The sequence below is a fragment of the Magnolia sinica genome, chromosome 16, assembly GCF_029962835.1.
Source record: "Magnolia sinica isolate HGM2019 chromosome 16, MsV1, whole genome shotgun sequence".
Lineage (NCBI taxonomy): Eukaryota > Viridiplantae > Streptophyta > Magnoliopsida > Magnoliales > Magnoliaceae > Magnolia > Magnolia sinica.
The window spans coordinates 63,630,013-63,649,693 of record NC_080588.1 but is presented as its reverse complement, the minus strand read 5'-3'; the positions used below and the strand labels follow the sequence as shown (position 1 = coordinate 63,649,693).

General features: G+C 39.1%; 1 protein-coding gene across 2 annotated transcripts; it reads right to left on the bottom strand.

Annotated features, from left to right (window-relative positions):
- Nucleotides 1-302: 302 nt before the first annotated feature.
- Nucleotides 303-19,468, bottom strand: LOC131229211 (protein trichome birefringence-like 13). Of its 2 annotated transcripts, none has more exons than XM_058225100.1 (6): nt 18,939-19,468; nt 11,563-11,736; nt 7,558-7,648; nt 6,995-7,115; nt 3,946-4,080; nt 303-614 (listed from the first exon to the last, which is right to left on the bottom strand). In XM_058225100.1, exons 1-6 carry the CDS (start codon nt 19,327-19,329, stop codon nt 351-353), a joined length of 1,176 nt encoding a protein of 391 aa, XP_058081083.1. In that variant the 5' UTR covers nt 19,330-19,468; the 3' UTR covers nt 303-350. The 2 variants fall into 2 exon arrangements, with proteins under 2 accessions (XP_058081083.1, XP_058081082.1); XM_058225099.1 differs by having other exon boundaries at nt 7,508-7,648; nt 11,559-11,736; nt 18,939-19,464.
- Between the last annotated feature and the right edge of the window lie 213 nt (nt 19,469-19,681).

Here is a 19,681-nt window from a genome sequence, read left to right as displayed (position 1 = left end):
AAAATGAAAAATATCCAATAACCCCATTTCTCTAAACAAGTTTCCACACATCAGATGTTAGGATTGTTCAACCAATCTGATCTTGAAACTCTGACTCACCAATAGTGGGTTCCACAATTTAGTCCGTTTAACTTGAGTAAATTTACCACGTGTACAGTTTCTGTGGGCCTGCATATCGATTGCCATATGCTGCCAGAGTATCACATAACTCCTCTTTTACCAGCTATTCTCAATGTTTTTTTCTCCCCATTTATTCTAATTTTAGTTGGATTTTATGGAGAGGAAAAACCAAGAAAAAAATATTGAAAAACCAACGTACCAGCAGCTTGGCATCACACTACAATTTACTATTAAATCTGATTGTACATGTTGTTTAGATTTGCTACAAGTAAGTCATTCCAAGAATCCGTAATTCCAGGCAGGCACCAATGCATGCAATCATCATGTTTCTTCCCACCCGCAGTCGACGGGTGGGCATCCGCCCTGAATTCGCTCAGGTGCGTGATGTCCAAAATGCAGAAACTCGAACCTTGGAGGGCTTTGTACAGGTGCTGATTCACCAGGCGTGTCTCCATGTTCGTCCCATTGTTCAACAACGAGAAAAGCTGTTCTACCTGAAATCAGATGGGACCATATGAAGAGGATATAAAATGGAGCGCTTGAGGTATAAGGAGAGATGATTGGGGGGCAACAATGTATGAATTACTATTTGGAAGGTAACAAAATTATTATAATTCCTCTATACTTTGGATAACTTGCAATCGAAAACAAATGTATATGAAAACCATAATGTCAGAAATTCACTGTATTCACGATAAAGGACAATTGCCCGGGAATCAACTTCAAACTTACCCAACCAACATTTAGGGCCTGCTTATTAACATTGAAAAAAAATAATCACTGAATTAATAACCTAGAAAGCACTCCGTGTTAAGTGTTGTTTGTTAACGCTGAACCCAAAAAGCACTTCACGATTTTCCCTGATTTTTTTCAGCAATGGAGGTCTCTGGCTTAATGGTAAATACAGAATGCGCTCAGATTCTTCTAACAAAATTGCTTCAAAAATTGTCCATGCGCATGTTGCCACAAAGATTTTCTCCCAAATAGATTAGGAACTAGACGACCCAACTTTTAACGTGTGGAACTTCTCCGAGCCCCACTATGAGTTTTAGATCCACACTGTCCATCAACTTTTCCAGATCATTCTAGAGCACAAGCCCAAAAAGACGCACATTCAAGCTCAAGTGGAACACACCACAGAATGCGGTGGGGATTGACCGAACTACCATCAAAACCTTCCTAGGGCCAACCGTGAGATTTATTTCCCATCTAACCTGTTCATAAGGTCACATAGGCCTGGAAGAAGGGGAACAAAAAAAAAAAAAAAAAAAACAAGTATCAGCTTGATCAGAGCCTTTTGTGGCCCCCAAGAAGTTTTCAATGGTAGGCGACTATTCCTACTGTTTCCTCTAGTGTGGTCTGCTTGAGGTTTGAATCATCCTTGTTTTGGGGGTCATATCCTATGATGATAGGAAAAAACAGATGGATGGTGCAAATCTAAGAAATATATAATCATGTGGGCCACATAACTTTCCCACATCAAGAAATTCCGTTGCTTGTTGTGTGGTGCAGCACATTCCGGGTCGAGAGAAGAAGACCGGAAGTGTTGACATGTGAAACTTATGTGGGCCCCATCATAATGTACGTGTCATATCCACACCATCCATCCAATTTTCCATATCATTTTAGGGTATGAGAGAAAAAACAAGGCAGATCTAAGGCCAAGTGGGCAATACTACAGGAAACAATGGGAATTGGACGCCTACCGTTGAAAACATTTTGGGGCCAATGAAGGCTTTGATCAAGGTGATATTTGTTTTTTTCCCTTCATCCAAGTCTATGTGACCTTATGAAGAGGTTAGATGGAAAATAAACCTCACGGTTGGCCCTACAAAGGTTTCGATGGTACTTCGGTCATTCCCCACCGCTTTATGTGGTGGGGTCCACTTGAGATTTGGATGCGCGTCATTTTTGGGCTCATGCTCTAGAATGATCTGGAAAAGTTGATGGACGGTGTGAATCTAACACATAAATCATGGTGGGGCCCAAGGAAGTTCCACATGTTAAGAGTTGGTTTGTGTAGTGCGCAATCTATTCGGGAGAGAAAATCGGTGTGTTTTGGATGCGGATTAGCTACCGACAGCTTCAGTAGCTATCTTACTACTGAAGTGACATCACCAAGTTCTGTGGACCCCAACAACACTCTAGCATAACTATTAGACGTCATCACATGGTGTTAAGTTCACGCTTGCATTCAACACCCAACAGGGCAAACAAATTTCAAGTCCTAGAAGGTATTATATTATTTTAGAATATAAACAAAATGTTAATGAGGTTGTACATGATACCGATGTGTAAGCTCTTTGGTGTAGGTAAATACTATTTGGAACTAACTATGCAAATAAACCAAATTTTATTGCCCCATATCATGGTATTTGTTATCACTTGAACAAGTCAGGGGTGGCTAGGGTCTAGAAGATGAAAGGAGCTATTCAACCTTTGGGTTTTGGCATTCCTCGCTAACGTAATCAAACACATTTTTGGGTGTTAAAAGCACGATTTCCTATTTCAAAACCCTCCATGCCCATTTAAAACATAGGTCAAAGTAGCCATAGCGGCATGTTACTCACATAACCACATTTGGAAAGAGCAAGGACAGGATAGTTTTTTCAGTGTGATGCACCTACACCAGAAAATGTAGTCTTAATGTTAGCAACCAGGACCAAAGCATCAGAAGCTGGTAGTTAATGAGTTAGCAGGATTTGACTCACAATTGGAGGACACAATGGTGTGCATGATGTGGAACGATTTTGATCATCCTTATCATTTTTTTGCTTATTTTTATAATAACAGTTACTCGTTTTTAAATGTAGGCAACATATTATGATTATTAATGATGACGATGATGACGACATCAATGATGATGATGTTTTACGAACTATAGTGATGATGGTGATGATGCTTGCACACATTGATTGTTCACCCACTACTATGAACGAAAAATATGTGACTCCAAACTAAACTGTCTAAATGGTGGGACACACTTGGGATGGATCATAAAAACATAAAATAGTGAAATTATATCGTAATAGGTAGATTCATACTGCCGAATGGATACTGTTCTTTATATTTAATTTCACATATAGAATAACAGATTATTTTCCAAATGAAGTTCAAAATCATTTCAAATAAACAGACAGCATTTACTAAACAGACTTAAAATTTTATACAGAACAAAACTGGTATTTTTTGTTTTGGTCTTCTTTTTTTAACCAGATCCATAATTGTTCCTGTATCCAAACAGCCCCATAAGATATCCTAAAATATGGCACATGAAAAATGAGCTAATGGATGCCATAGAGAAGCTCCCATAACAAGAGGTTAATGGGTTAGACTCCAAATGCGTACTAAATTGTGGCAACTCATCCACAGCATCGGTAATGTACATGCACATTAATCTAGACCATAAAGTCATGGGTTGTAGCATATATTGGAAGATTGTACTGTCAACCATTTTTAACCATTTGACTTTGCCTGTTGAATTTGGACTCATGACAATTTTCCTTTTAATCATCCATTTGATGGCCACCAATGGATGGTTATGATCATCCAATCAGTATGACTCCCCTACACGTAATCCACAAGAGGGACACAAGATTGTGTTGGCGTGCATGTGTGATGCAGCCATGTGTTCCATGGTCTGTGGATGAGTTTCCACAATTTGTAAACACTTATTGAAGTCTAACCCTAAGATAATAGGCAAGTGCATAAACAAAAATGCATAAGAGGTCACCATCTGCACGTAATTGGAACTGGTGGGTTCCACTTGATTTCAATTGATTCTACGCCCTACAAGATGATGCATAGTTGTTCAATGCGAGTTACCTGCTCTGGAAACAATGGTTGTGTACGCTGACATGAACCACCTTCGTTCCAATCACCTCCTTCAAAATGTCTTGGGGATTGTGTACGGAAGAATTTTAGAGCACCAGGTCTTGCCTTTCTTTCAACATACATTATCTGTTATCAAATGTATGTTTAGAAGCTTGATGCATAAAACTATGATGATAGATTGATTGTTTATCCTTGCAGCAAGTCATGGAATTTTGTAAAATAAGAGAACCACAAAGGCAGAAAATCATGACCAAAACAGGAAGCAATTGTCCTAAGCATAGAAAGATGATGCTTACATTGTAATGCAAGACACATGATTTAATGCTAGCATGCAACGTGGAGATTATGAAAGAGTCCATAAAGTAATTCAATTAACAAAAGATGTTAACCCACCAAGTAATTAAGAGTAAACAATAGGAAATAAAATCTTATTTAACTTAAATCGTATGCCCGCATGATAAGAAATCACATAAATCAATTAAAACTAGGCTCGATGGAAGGATAGAACTTCCAATTTAGCATAGGTATGTTCCACACTCAATGGACAGATTTGTAGGTTTTATGATTAGGGTTAGGAAGGGAAAAAATCTGAAATTTAGAAAATTAAGGTTCATAAGAATTGGAAATTTTGGAATTAGGGTTTTGTAGAAATTGGAGAAAATAGGAAATTTGGGATTTAGGGTTTAGGGTAGGGTTATGGATGGGGCATTAAGGAGTTTTGATAGAGGAAGCAAAGGGAAATCAAAGGATTGAGCAGTTATCTATACGGTCAGCTTAGAGGCTCGCACGTGTGGCTCATTGGCTAGAGTTTTTGGGTCCTCAATGGTTGATTTCGGTTGGGGTTGAAGTTTGATTATGAAAAGTTATAAAAAAAAAAAAAGATGATTTGGATGGTCATGAATAGGAATGGTAGAACAAAGATGAAGTTTTTTTTTTTTTTTTTTTTGGATAGAAAGGAAGAGAGAAGGCAGATGATAGATGGAAACCTCACACCTCCGTTGAATGGGAAATGTAATCACACCATACTCAAGCTCTAAATCACATGAAGTATTCTTCAAATCACATAAAGAAGAGAAAACACAACTTTTTTCCTCAAAATAATGCCATTATGGTTTCGCACACTCGCTTTTCTCTTTTATAATCTCAAAAAAGACATTTTACAAAAAGGCGCTCTCAAATAAGATTCTCGACATAAAGATACTTAATAAATTAAAGGTATTCCTAACTCCCTAATCTCAACACAAAAATAAAGTATACCAAAAATAACGAAACTTGTAAATAATCTAAACAACTAAACTATTTCGTGGCCCATGGGAGTCCATGATCAAGATGTCCAATGATTATCTTGCGGTCCGATCATCATGTCCACCCAATCCAACGATCTGATGTGTCCATCAAGTTCCTGTATGCAGCCCACATGCATCTTCCCAATGTGGGGTATTCAAAGATGCACAAACATGCACGTGGGGTCTTCAACGTAGCTAGGAATGTGAATTGGACCAAGTGAGTCCCATGTAATGGTCGTCTAGCCATAAGGAGATTGGCTTAGCCCTCCTCCGGTATGGTGCTCGGATGTCCTCATCAATTCCCCTCGATTGAGGAGATTTCGCCTCTAACGAAATAAAACTGCAGTGATGCTTAAGGAGATTCGAGTCTCCTCGCAGAAACTTTGCCTCTATGATTCACATATTGTCTGATTTTGGTCTGCCATTCCACTTGACAAGTTACTCCTGGTAACCTCCATGCCGTATGGAAACCACTTCTTCATCTAAGATATCACCTACCTCCTCTCTTCTCGTAGGTATGGATGGAACGGATGGTAAAGGTTGAGAAGAGGGGTTAGGTAATGGCTATGGGTTATGGGACAAGTCAGGGGCATCATCATCAAAGTTCACGTGAGGGTTAGGGGAAGGTCTATGAAACAGTACAAGATCTTCCACATTAAATGTGGAACTGATACCCATGTTATATCTATCAAGTATTTGAACCCAGTCTTTTCAAGATTTTATACGGTCCAATGCTATGGGCTTGTAAATTTTTTATGGTTCCCTGTGGAAACCTTTTTGGACGTATTCTAACCATAACTTCATCACCTATAACAAACTCTTTAAACCTATGGTATGAGTCAACAATCATTTTGTATTTTTCACTACTTACATTGATTCTTTTTCTAATCTCCACATGCAACTCATGCATATGTCGTGTAGATGCATGTGAAGACTCTAAAAGCCTTTTCTCAGTTCTATAGTAGCAACTAAAAGCAAAGCACTCCACCAGTCAATATGAGAGAGAGAGAGTGCATTTGACAATGCACTCAAGAAAGAAATATAATCTCAGTTTGTTACTTTTTCATTGTCTCAGACTCTCAGTATCGATGAACTGAAGACGATGTGAAAGAGCTCAGTGGAGAAAAATAAACAAGAAGCCTAAGGCTCAATTTCAAGTGCAAACAGAGCAAATTCCACAATAGTCACAATGCCGATAAAGAAAAGTAGGGAATGTCAATCTATGCAATATCCTGTATGTAGCAAATTTAGCTGGCTCGACAAGCAAACAAGTTGTTTGTATCGAACCAAGGATTGGGTTGGATTCCAATGTAAACAGTTGATCATTGATGGTAATATCCTTCCTCACATATGTTGAAAGCGACAATGGAGGACTTTGCCAAGTCTATGACCAGCATTTGACTTCATGTTCTGGTAGATAAATTGTTTTGTCAGTTGATCTCAATGTTAGCATTCAAAGAGAGAGCTGTGTCGCGTTTCAAAGAAAAAGAAAAAAACAAAACAAAAGGAAAAGAAATTTTCTAGTAGATAAATAGTTGCCCATTTCATCTCTATGTTATCATTCAAAGAGTGTAGTTATGGTCAAAATAACAGACCTATCCTCTTTAAGACCCTTAACGATAATTTTGGCCATTTAGACCAATTTACTCATGTACATGCATGGACTCAGCATATCATGATCCACTGATTCTATTTTTTATATCATTTCAATTAAAAATAAATAAATAAAGAGGAAAGATTTGTCATAGGCATACCATATGTTTTAGAGCCATATCTAGCCCAAGCTCAGGGGGTAAGGGAGGCAGCACAGGCAAACCTTTTTCAAAAAACAGCATTGGAGACTGAATTGGGTCAAACTTTGAAGGTGCCCACCACCTGAAATAATAAATTAAGCCAAACGGGAGGTTAACAAAATCAATAAACGGACCATGGATTGTTCATCTTATTGAAGAATTCAAAACTTTTTGCATACAATTAACTCGAACTTATTGACAATAAATATATGTTGATGCTATTCAAATATGATGATCAAAAATATGTTGCAAAAACTACACTTGCCATCAGTGGAATAAACCACATAAACAGTAACATCAGTACTCTGTTTAGTCTCACAACTATCATTTAAACTAGTTGTTATGAATTGATAATGAAGGCACACATGCGTGCAACTCCCTCAATTATCTAGAACAAATGCAACCCTTAAAACTAGATTGTAATTGCTGATGAGGACGATTGCAATATGAGAGTGAATTAAAAAGGATGATTACCAGTGTCCACTATTCAAAATGAGAATATCATGGAAGCTTGGAGCATCCACCCATGTGCCTTCTGGAACATCAACATCCACTCGAAAACCTTGTTTGTACCCAAGGGATTCCAGCACACCACCATTGCTATTGGCAGACCAGCTATACAGAACAGGCAAGGAGCTAACATCATCAAACTTCAACCAAAACATCGAAATGGTCTGACATAACTCAGAATTGTTAAGCCAAGATGGCCTCTTAACAAAGAATTTCCCAAGGAAAAAAAAAAAAAAAAAAAGCTCACAGAAAAGAAATCTAAGATAAGATAATCTACAGATTATATTGTTACATATTCTCATTCATGTTTCAAAAAATATATAACCTCAATAATCCAGTCATTCTCAACTACAAATGATTGTGTTAACTTGTAAATTATCACATATTGTTTGCCCATGTTTGCAGAGAGAGAGATCAATGAAATAGCCAATGCATTAGCCATGGTGTGAGACGGATGAACCTTTGTGTTGGAAAGGATATCCTTCTTTCTTGATGCTCTCACCATTTTTCTCAATAAAGTTCTCATTAATAAAAAAAATAATAATGAAAAAATAAAAAATAATCTGAAAAACCAATGTGTATAAGATGAACTTCTGATAGAAAAGAATGGAATATTGACAGTTCATATATAAATATATAGGACCATTTTCTGGATTTGGACATTCAAAGGAACCGAACTCCCATCTTTGTTAAATACTTCTATCCTTAAGCCTGCTTGATGAAACTAAGTCACCACTCCCAGATCCAGTAGCCTTCACCAACAGCCTTGGTCTTCCAGAAAACATGGTTGAAAGGCCCCATTCCAGATCCAAGTGCAGAACCGAAGGACACTAAGATAACTCTTACTGTGGCCCTTCACCTATATCACCATGGGCTCATTCATTTGTAATTGGGAATTTCAAAAAAGTTAGCATGAAGACCACTTTGTCAGTCTGAGGATGCTCACCCCCTCACATAATGTCTTCCATAAGCCACAACCATCAGAAGATTTCACATGATGTCGCGCCACATGTACCTCAGCCTATATGGCACGGAGATTGTTCTTACCGATCCAAGCAACCATTTTGGGTTACCACTGATGGCACTTTGAGCCTTATCTCAACTCCAATATGGCATCGCCCTATTAGTTTGAGCTAACAGCCTGATAAGCAACATGGCTCATTGTGATCTGTCAAGGAATAACTAATTCAACCCGTCATTTGCCTACGTAAGGAGAGTTCCTCATTCATTCGAGACAGGAATATCATTCAAGAAAATAGAGAGGACTTCAGCCAATGGATAAGGGTCGAAGTTCTGCCATACTTCGGAGCAAGTTGCCCGGTCTCCACCTTTTCTTTTTCTGTCAGGTTAATTTAGTTCTTGAACTCTGCCCCTACCAGCTGACTAGCTTCCTTTATGACGGCATGTTTCATTGAGTCTGCAAGCTAATGCAAGACAATTAACCACTTGCTATAAAAGCTCAAACTGTTAGAGTATGGCGAAGTAATCCCTTTATCTCATAGCACAGGCCCCACATCTCATGGGTTAGGACCTCGGCCGAACCCCCCTCGTGGGCTCGTGGGCCCCAAATCACATGGGCCGCCCACCCCAAGTGTGTCCCCACATCCCACAGGCTACCCCACTTGAGCCCGGTGTGAAATGCGCATTAATCACTCCCGATGAGGAGTCTCAAACACGAGACCTCCCCCATGAGCCCCAAATCACATGGGTCACCCACCCCAAGTGTGTCCCCGCATCCCACGGGCTACCCCACTCGAGTCCGGTGTGAAAATGCCCCTGCATTAATCACCCTCGATGAGGAATCTCGAACATGAGACCTCCCACTCTGATACCAATTTGATGCAGGACAATTAACCACTTGCTCTAAAAGCTCGAACTGTTAGAGTATGGCGAATTAATCCCTTTATCTCATAGCCCAGGCCCCACATCTCATGGGTTAGGACATCAGCCGAACCCCCCTCGTGGGCTCATGGGCCCCAAATCACATGGGCTGCCCACCCGTGTGTCCCCGCATCCCACAGGCTACTCCACTCGAGCCTGGTGTGAAACGCGCATTAATCACCCCCAATGAGGAGTCTCGAACACGAGACCTCCCCCGTGGGCCCCAAATCACATGGGTCACCCACCCCGAGTGTGTCCCCACATCCCACGGGCTACCCCACTCGAGCCCGGTGTGAAAATGCCCCTGCATTACAAGCTCCCAACAACGGCTTTCCTTTATCTTCCTCTAGCTTTCAGTTCTGTGAGAGGGAGCCTCAGTCCTTGCAGCTTATAAGACTGGTTTGATTTGGTCGAAGGAAACAGTCGGTTGCCTACCATCTGTAAAGGAAAAAACCTGCCGAAGCAGGGGATTAAATAACATAGAGGTTTGTGCTATCTTATCCCTTTTGCCCCTCATCTGCAGTTCTCACAAGATGGTTAAAGGTTACGAATGTTTACATTTAAGAGATGGAAAAGAGGGAGTGAAATTAATAAGTTTCCAAAAATGAGGAAGTAGAATTTAAAAGGAGATAAAACAGTATTATTTAGTAAGAAATTGAGGGAAGAAGGAAAGTGAAATGCTGAGAAGTTAATGTTATGTGGAACAAGAGAGCTGTGTGCATAAAGAATGTGGCCAAAGGAGTTTTAGGACCATCAAGAGGGAAAAGACACTCATATAAGGAAAATTGGTGGTAAAACGATGAGGTCCAAAAGGCTATTAGCAAGAAACAATCATGTTTCAAGGCCTGGCGAGCAACTAGAAACAGGGAATTTTTAGAAAAATATGGAAACACCAAAAGGAATGTTAAAAAAGTAGCAAGTGAGGCTAAACTTAAGGCATATGATATCTATATAATAAATTGGGGACAAAAGAAAGTGAGAAAAATGCCTTCAAACTTGATAAAATGAGAGAGGAAAAAGGTAGAGACCTAGATCATGCTAAATGCATTAAAAGCTATGACAATAGATTATTATTAGTTAAGGACAATGAGATTGGTGAAAGGTGAAGAAGTAATTTTCATCATCATCTAAGCCTAATCTCGTCAGCTATATGAATCCTATTTCGCCATTTTGCTCTTTCACAAACGATATCCTTGGTGAAACCATAGGTCCTTGATACATTGCAATGGCAGAACAAGATTTGAGTAGTGACCCCAAGTGTTGGGATAAGGGTTAGATGATGATGATGATGATGACAATCTCCAATTCAGCTGAGAGATAAATAACCATACCGCAACACATCACTTCCAAACCACTTCTTTAGGTGCAAAAATAGACATATAGGGGTGCGCTCACACGGTACTAGTATCAGCACCAGTAAGTAACGGTACAAGGCTGTTGAGGGGCCCATAGGGTTTGTGAATGATATCCACTCCAACAATCCAAAGTGCCCACCCATGTTTGTCCTGGAACCCAAAAATCCCATCAATCCAAGACTCAGCAGGCCACACCACAGGGAACAATTGGAATGGAATGCCAAACCGTTAAAATCTTCCAAATTGTTTGTGGGGCCACCGTGGTTTGTATATGTCATCCAATCCATGCATTAGACACCCCGACCAGGATGAATAGATATCCCAAGCCATTTCAAAACCCAAGTGCTCCACACCACATGAATTTAGAAGTTTCAGTTGTGATTTTACAATGCTTCCTGTGGTTTGCCCCACCTGTGTTTTGGATTGGACTGATTTTGGACTCTAAAGTGAACATGTGGGGGTGCAGACAATGGACGGAGTGGACTTCATAAACATATCATGGTGGGCCCCACAATAGCCTAGTACCACCACACCTAGTTGCTGGATTGCATATGAGTTTATTAAAACTGAAACCACAGTGCCCCAACAGGACTCAACCTGTATCAGGGACTCATGGCCCCCTTCATCCTAAATTTCGGGATTCTCTTTTGTCATGAGGTGTTCTAGTCCCTGTCAGTGTTGCAATTTTCCTCTTGCCTTCTAACATTGTGTTATCAAAATTGATAATTTAAAAAAAAAAAAAAAAAAAAAAAAAAAAAAAAAAAACTAATATAGCTTACCTACCGTAACGTGCCAAAAGATTAGTTCGATGGTAAGCAACAGTAAGGTTGTAAGGGAGAAAGGTAAACCCACGATCTGCCCCAGCAGGACGCCACTTTTTTACTTCACTCGATGCTCGTTTCAGAGTGCACACAAGAGACACAAACATGTTCCTGTTTAAAGAGTCGCCAACAAATCCTGCACTGTGAAGATTAATAAGGTAAATGAAAGCATAAAAACTTCAAAGGAACGCGATTAAGATGAACATGAGCATATAATAAATATTCATGGAAATTACTTGAAACTCACTGGGCGGAAAACTATTTGCAGCATTAAATTAGTTTTTTGCATAAATGAGGACAGTTTGGACATTGGGTGAGATGATTCATATTATGCTACAGCATTTTAGCCTCCTTCCTCAGAAGGACGAGAAAAAATCAGAAACAAAAAGTTCCTTCACTTTTCATAAAAAATAAATCACAAACAATGAACTTCAAGGCATTGCACCTCAATGGACAAAAATCAAAGATAAAATCATTTTGATGAAATGGATGTCATCCAAAATAAAGGACATCCTCGATGAATCGGGCTAGTGTGATGAAGCCCACTCATTGCATTTTGTGACTTTTGCTCCACAATAAAGAAAATGAAACACTTGATTTTTAATATACTCAACCAAAGGCTAAAGTCTAAAATGAAGGGAATATCTGAACATTTCTTTAAGAATTTATCATGAGAGATGTCTTGACATACTATCAATCATAGTTCTAAAACTCACTGACTCGTAGGAGTGGCAATGGACCAGCATAGGGCCAAGCGGAGGTTGACCCTACCCCAGCCCTAGAACCCTAAGCGATGGCCCTAATGGGGTTAAGAGGCCCTTGCCCCAGCCCTAGCCCTAGTGCATGAGGGCCAGGCTGAGCTAGGGTCGGGCCAGGGCCAAGGCATGATTGGACAGAATCAGGGCCGGTCCTATAAGTTAAAGCGAAAATTAAAAGGTGATGTAGAGGCCACCAATTCCAAATGAAACAATGTGCATGGAAATGGTCCCATGTAATTAGCCCACGAGATCATTACCCTTTTATATATGACTACATGAGGAGTTAGTTTAGACTTTGGTTGAATATGATGCTTGATACATAGGCGCTCAGAAATTGTACATGAGATCAATTAATTCAAATGAAACAAGTAAAATATGGACCTACTATCTCTACTTCACATTTCAAAATTCAAATTGGTCAACAAATTCTAACCATTGATTTGTGGACACTTGTTTGTTGAAATAGGATACTTGAGTCTTTTCATTTTTAGCCATCCAATCAAGGCAAATCAAAACGGTTACGTAACGGTAACAGTGGTAACTAAGGTATTCTGTAATGGTAACGGTGGCCGCCACCATTACCTTTATGATAGGGGCTGTAATGGCCATTACAGCCCCCATAACGGTCATCAATGCAAGTGTGTGCAACCGCATATGCGTAAGCACATATGTGATCGTACGACCACATATGTTTTTTTTTTTTTTTTTGAAAATTTAAAAAAGGAAAATTAAGGGAAAATATATATATATATATATATATATATATATATATTTTAAAAAAAACAAAATTAGGGGAAACTTCCCTAAGTGATTAGATAACTTATTTTACATATTTCAAGTTCGTTTGAGAGAAATAAACCAACTAAATAATGAATGAAGTACATCAACAATCTATTCAATAAAAGAATCAACAAGCTATTTAATTTACAAATGTAATTTATGAGTTAGTTAATTATGAAGAACTTCTAACATAGAAATTTTATTGATAATGGAACCAATGTTCAAAATATAGGTATCGCGTTACGTATCACACCCTTGGGATATAGATACATATCAGTTATCGCATGGGATATATCAGTTTTATCGCGTAATGTATCGCTGTTGTTGGAAACATGGGGAAACATTGGAAAATTTGTCGAAGTTTTCAATGAAACTTCAGTGATTGTTAAAAAAAGGCATCAATACACACTTATAAATCAAAACATTACAAAAAAACAAGTGCACATAATAGGTTTTCTTTATATGGGGTCCTAATCTATGTGTGTCTAGCTGAATTGATGCAAGTATATCCAAAGTTTATTCATATAATTTATACATGTAAGAAGACATGTAGAAACAAAAGCAATACATTCAAAAGAAGAATCACTAGATCAGGTTACATACATGTTTGGACACAAAGATTGTAACCGATTTGCGAGAAATTGAAAAAAAAATTATCTTTTTCAATTTCCCGTAACTCAGCCCACATCCTCCACATCCTAAAATTGAAGCTCCCAATCCATGGTTTTTCATGCAAAACATGAAAAATCATGGATTTGTAATAATTTGACACTGATTTAACATGATTTACAAAAAAGAGGATCGAAAATTGAAAATGCTCGCCGAATTGAATATATGAGATATATCCCACTACTTATGGGTTTCATATCGCACAAGCGGGATACAAGATATATTGTAGGATACATCAGCCGATATCGTTGATACTTAAAACATTTAATGGAACTTTCAAGTTTGAAGTTACGACTTAGTACTTACAAGTTACAAGTTACAACTTATACACTACTCATAAAATAATGAAATATTAAAAATAAACATACTAATAGTAATGCTAATCATCTAATACTATATGCATTGATCCAATTGCCATTGTGGCATCCGATCACCACAATCATCATCATCATCGTCGTCAGAATGATCTCCTTCCTCAATGTATACCCCATCTTCTTCTCTTTCTTCAACATCTGTATGCACAAGTACTCCATGAATATCCAATGGTTGATCTTGATAGGATCATAGAAACTAGGTTTTTCTTGTCTGGCCTAGAATCATTCTCACAGCTTCAAGTTATATTCAATGTTGTCAAATCGCATGTGCGATCGCACAATCACATATGTCATGGCATTTTTAAAAAATAATAATAATAATTTGAAAAAAATAAAATAAAAAACTTGTCTAATTTGTACACGTGATTGGATTGGGTTATTTTACTTATTTCATTATAGTTTGAGTGTTTCATTAAGTGATATATTTAATTACTTATATTATACTATATAAATTTTAACAAAACAATCAACAAGCTACATTAAAAGATAACTAATTATTATAAACTTCAAACAAAGAAATTTTACTGATAAATGGATAACTTGAAACAACTTACGAGATATAACTTACAACTTGATTTACAAAAAGTAAGCACAACTTATAAAATACAAAAAATAAACATAATTGAAATACTTGTAGAGAGATTAGAGTAAAAGAGAAAGAGGTGTAAGAGAGAAAGAGTAAGAGATTTAGAGCTTTGGAGTAAAGAATAGTGAAAATGGAGGGGATATGAGTACCTATTTATAGGCAAGAGTTCTGCAAATTGAAAAAATAAAAAATAAATTCTTCCGCTCTTGGCTTTTGGAAAATATGCGAACGCATATTGGTCGCATATAAAAGTATGCCATGGCATACTTGCCAGGATCGCATATGCCAGGATCGCATATGCGATTTGATATGCGATTTGACCAGCAGTATGCGCATATGCAATCGCATTTGACAACAATGGTTATATTGGACGAAGACCAAGTCGTTAAGCTTCTTAGAGAGAGAGAGAGAGAGAGAGAGAGAGAGAGAGAGAGAGAGAAAGAGAGGAGTTATACACTTACACTTGTAGTTGTAGACTAGAGAATAGAGGAGGGGGGGCGAGAGAGAGAGAGATTGTGTTACACAATTATACAATTACACAAGTACACAATTTGAATCTTAAGTCTTGATTCTTTAAGCCTACACTTGTAGATTCTTGAAGTTGAATCTTGAATCTTGTAGCTTATAGCCTACACTTGCACACTTGCAGTTGTAGACATTTGGTTTGTACGCTTGTACACTTGAGTTTTTTTTGTTTTAAATGCACTTGAAAAGAGAAGGTAACATAATAGATAATGTAGAGATTAGAGAATGAAAGAGAAAGAGAGAGAAATGTAGGGAATGTATGTAGAGATTAGAGAATGAATGTAGAGACTAGAGAATGTATGTAGAGATTAGAGAATGAATGTAAAGATTAGATGGTGTAGATTGCAGAGAATGAAAATTTAGGTAGAGAACGTAGAGAGAGAGAGAGAGAGAGAGAGAGAGAGAGAGAGAGAGAGGAGAACATAGAGAAAGAGAGAATGAGAGATTAGAGAAATAGAATGTAAGAGAAAGAGAGAGAAATGTAGAGAATATGTACTGTGTAGAGAATGAATGAAATGGAGAGAGAGAGAGAGAGAGAGAGAGAGAGAGAGAGAATAAAGAATGTAAGTGAGAGTTAGAGAGAGAGGAATGTAAATTACCCATCACTGGTTTGGGCAAACGGCTTCGGTCATGGGTTTGCTCCCCACAGACACGAGTTTGATTCCCCTCCCCATGGATTACCCAATGCACGTGGTTGGCGGGTGATTGCGTGCATCTGCAAGGAATAGTCTTGCCTTAAAGGGGCGGGGACACCATGTCGTTATTTTAAAATTTATAAAAAAAAAAAAAAAAAAAAAAAAAAACCCAGAGAGAGAGAGAGAGAGAGTAATATGATTGTCTTCTTAGGGGGTTGAATCTTGAATGAATTTTGTAAACTTGTATGCTCTTGACAAAAGAGTTGTTGTCTTCTCTACTTAAGAGCTCGTAGAGTTGTAGAAGAATGTAGAGAGATTAGACTAAGCATGTAAGAGAGAGAGTAAAAGGAGTAAAAGAGAGCGAAAGTTTAGAATGAATAATGGTGAAACAAAGATTAGACTAACGGGTCATTTTTTCCTTAACAGCCATGACGGGTCATTTTTTCCTTAACAGCCGTTACGGCTGTTATGACCCCGTAATGTGTAACAGTTGCCACCATTACCTTCACATAACAGCCTTTACGGCACACTATAGCGGTAACCATTATGCCTTACGGGGCCGAAACAGCCCTAACGGCAATAACAAGTTAAAAAAGGGCCCGTAATGGGGTCAAAACATATGTTTTCATTTTCATTTAAAAAAAAAAAAAAAAAAAAAAAGATCATAACGGCCGTTACAACCCCATATCTTAACAATCATGGCAGTGGCCGTTATAGCCACCATTACTGTTATGGAATACCTTGCATCCAATAAATGTCCACCGATCATATAGTTAGCTAATGAAGTGTAATTTTTTTTCATGATATTTCTAACCTGGAGTCCATAATTTGGACAGTCTAATTTGAATTATTTACAAGCAACGTATGTGATTTCTAAGTAATTTATGTGTCTATGTATCAGACACAACACCCTGTTAGAGTATCAATACTAATCTATACACTGCATACTCAGGCTGACCGGGCTATTAGTCACTGACCCAAGCCCAGTGTAATCTGGACACCAGGTGAAGAATTTAGCCAGAGCCTGACCTTCAGGCCAAGTTTAGGGCCCGTTTGGCCGGGTGGATTGGAAGGGTTTGAATGGTATTAGGGTGGATGGCATGGATTTCTAGGTAATAATGGTGTTGTCAGTGGATTGTCTGGAGATCCATGGGATTGATATATCCCTGGATTGCTATATCCAGTCTGTTTGGTGCGCCCAGCCAATCCCGGTTTTAAACTTTCTCATCCCTTCTAATCCCTCAAACCAAACACGTCCCAGGCAAATTTGGAGGATTAGGGTGGATTTGATGGGATTTAAATGTAATGATGGTGATGTCAGCGGATTGTCTTGAGATACCTGGGATTGGGATCAGATCACCGACTCTGTTTGGCACGCCAGGCCAATCCCAGGATTTGACTTCCAATACCATCCAATCCCTTCCAATCCGACCGGCCAAACGGGCCCTTAGGGGCACTAGCCCTAGCCCTTAATGGATGGGCAGGAAAACCAGGCCCATTGCCACCCCTACTAAATCCTGACTCAACCGACTAAATTCAATCCAGTGAGATTTTGAGCCAAGTCACAAGGAAACTCACTTGTGGCAGTGACTCGGTCCTAACTTGACAAGACTCGGCAAGCAGACTCGCTATTGGGCTGACTCACAATGACTCAATTTCAGTCGCTCACCTAGTAAAGATGTTTTTTTAATAGAAAATAAAAATAAAAAAGAGGAGAAAGGGTTTCGAACTCACTACCTTTGCTTCAACAGAGGACTTTACTACAGCCTGTGAAACTGCCTGATTCAGCTATTTTATTTACTTTATAACGTAAATATTCCAATTTTCATTACTATAATAGAGTCAAGTTAAAGGCTCGGTTGATACTTCAAGACCACCTAAGTCGGTTGGACATTGAGTCAAGTGGAATTTTTTATTTTTTAAACTGTGCAATCAGTGGGAATAGAAGCTAACCTAGTTTCTAGTAAATTTTGTGTCATTTATTAGTCATGTATGCTTGTAGTAAGGCTAGAAACATTGCACTGTACTCCTTATCAACCCTCAATAAGGCCAACTCGAAACATCTATGACAAAACATTGAGAAACTACAACTCAAACTAATAATTGCAAAACCATCCTCATCCCAGCTAAGAGCGCTCTATCTCATTCCAAGTCATCTTGAAATGCCCTGGATTGCAATTAGGGTTTGGTTGTCATTGAATTAATATGAATCATTCCCACAATGGTCATTTCCTCTGTAATAAATTGATGCATTGCAATTCAGTTCAAGCGAGCATCCAAATGCGTCCAAAACTACAAATCAAACATAATTACAAACCATCTTCAAAAAAGCTAAGAGCACGTGATCTCATTTCAAGTTCATCTTGACATGCCCGGGATTGAAATTAGGATTTGGTTGTCACTGAATCAAAATGTGGCACTCCCATATTGGTCATTTCCTCTTTAATAAATTGATGGATTGCAATTCAGTTCAAACGCGAATCCAAACACACCCGAAACTAGAACTCAAACTAGTAATTACAAAACCATCTTCACGCCGGCTAAGAGAGCCTGATCTCATTCCAAGTCCATCTTGAAATGCCCGCGATTGCAATCAGGATTTGGCTGTCATTGAATTAAAATGAGGCACTCCCACATCGGTCATTTCTTCAGCAATACATTATCGATTGCAATTCAGTTCAAGCTAGCATCCCCCCCACCAAAAAAAAAAATGCCAAACTAAATAAGGGAAAGGATTGCGGTAGCATGGTTTGCATCGAGAGTTGGTGGGCAATAATCCTAATAAGCACATCAAAATTGATTTCTTGAAAATTCGCAATTTGAAATTCTTACTAAATTCCCGCCAACTGCATGATGAGAGATAATGTGCCCACCGCCTCTCTGGTGCTCACTAGCACACTGAAGTTTCAACCATAAAGGCTCAAGAACTGCTCCGGTTGCCATTCAATCTCTGATTCTCTGTCACTATCTTAATTATCAAACGAATTTCCAAAATTGAAAGAAAATCTCACCAATGTTAGTATCTCTGAATCGTTCGAGGAACCGAACCGGATCCAACGGCGGGAGATCGCAGGCTCGGGGCTGCCAGCGCCACGAGGGTATATCTCTACCGTTGGACTTGTTGTTGGAGATGCAGTTCCACCCTTTGAAGATCTCCTTGCAGGTGTTGTCGTAGCGCATCCTGACCGTCGGATCGTGGATCCATATCCCGTCGGTGTAATTGCAGAGATCTCTTCGGGTCTCGCGGTCGAAATCGTAAGGGAAGAGGGGCGTGTTCGAGCCTCTGAAAGCGGAGAATACGATGAGAATGGAAGCGGAGCAAAGGAGAGAGAGGAGAAGGAAGGATAGGTTTAGCTTCTTTCGGTGGTCCCGCGGCGCCATGACCGCTGCAGCTCCAACCATCGCTTCAGTAGTCTCTCTTTTCGTTGTGAATAGGGGGAAGATGAAGGTGGGAAGGGGACGCGAATTTCCTACAACTGTTGCAGGTTCCCGTGTAACCAGAAGCTCTGTGGGGCCCACCAAGTGTCCATGACACGTCCATCCGTTTCGGCAGCTGGCGTTGTTGGACGCGGATTGGCAGCTGACGTTGTTGAAGCGACGTCACCAAGTTTTGTGGGGCCCACCATGATATATGTGTTGTGTTGTATTCACACCGTCCATCCATTTGTAGAGAGAATAGGGCATGACCCAGAGAATGAATGAGGCAGATCCAAAGCTCAAGTGAACCCCACCACATAAAACAGTGGGGGCAGTA

Excerpts from the sequence above, each read along its gene's own strand:
- LOC131229211 (XM_058225099.1), bottom strand. The coding sequence starts at position 19,329 with ATGGTTGGAGCTGCAGCGGTCATGGCGCCGCGGGACCACCGAAAGAAG. Across the intron at positions 11,737-18,938 it reads ATTCAGAGATACTAACATTG|GATTTGTTGGCGACTCTTTA; the intron begins GTGAGATTTTCT and ends TTCACAGTGCAG. Across the intron at positions 7,649-11,558 it reads CTTTTGGCACGTTACGGTAG|CTGGTCTGCCAATAGCAATG; the intron begins GTAAGCTATATT and ends TGTTCTGTATAG.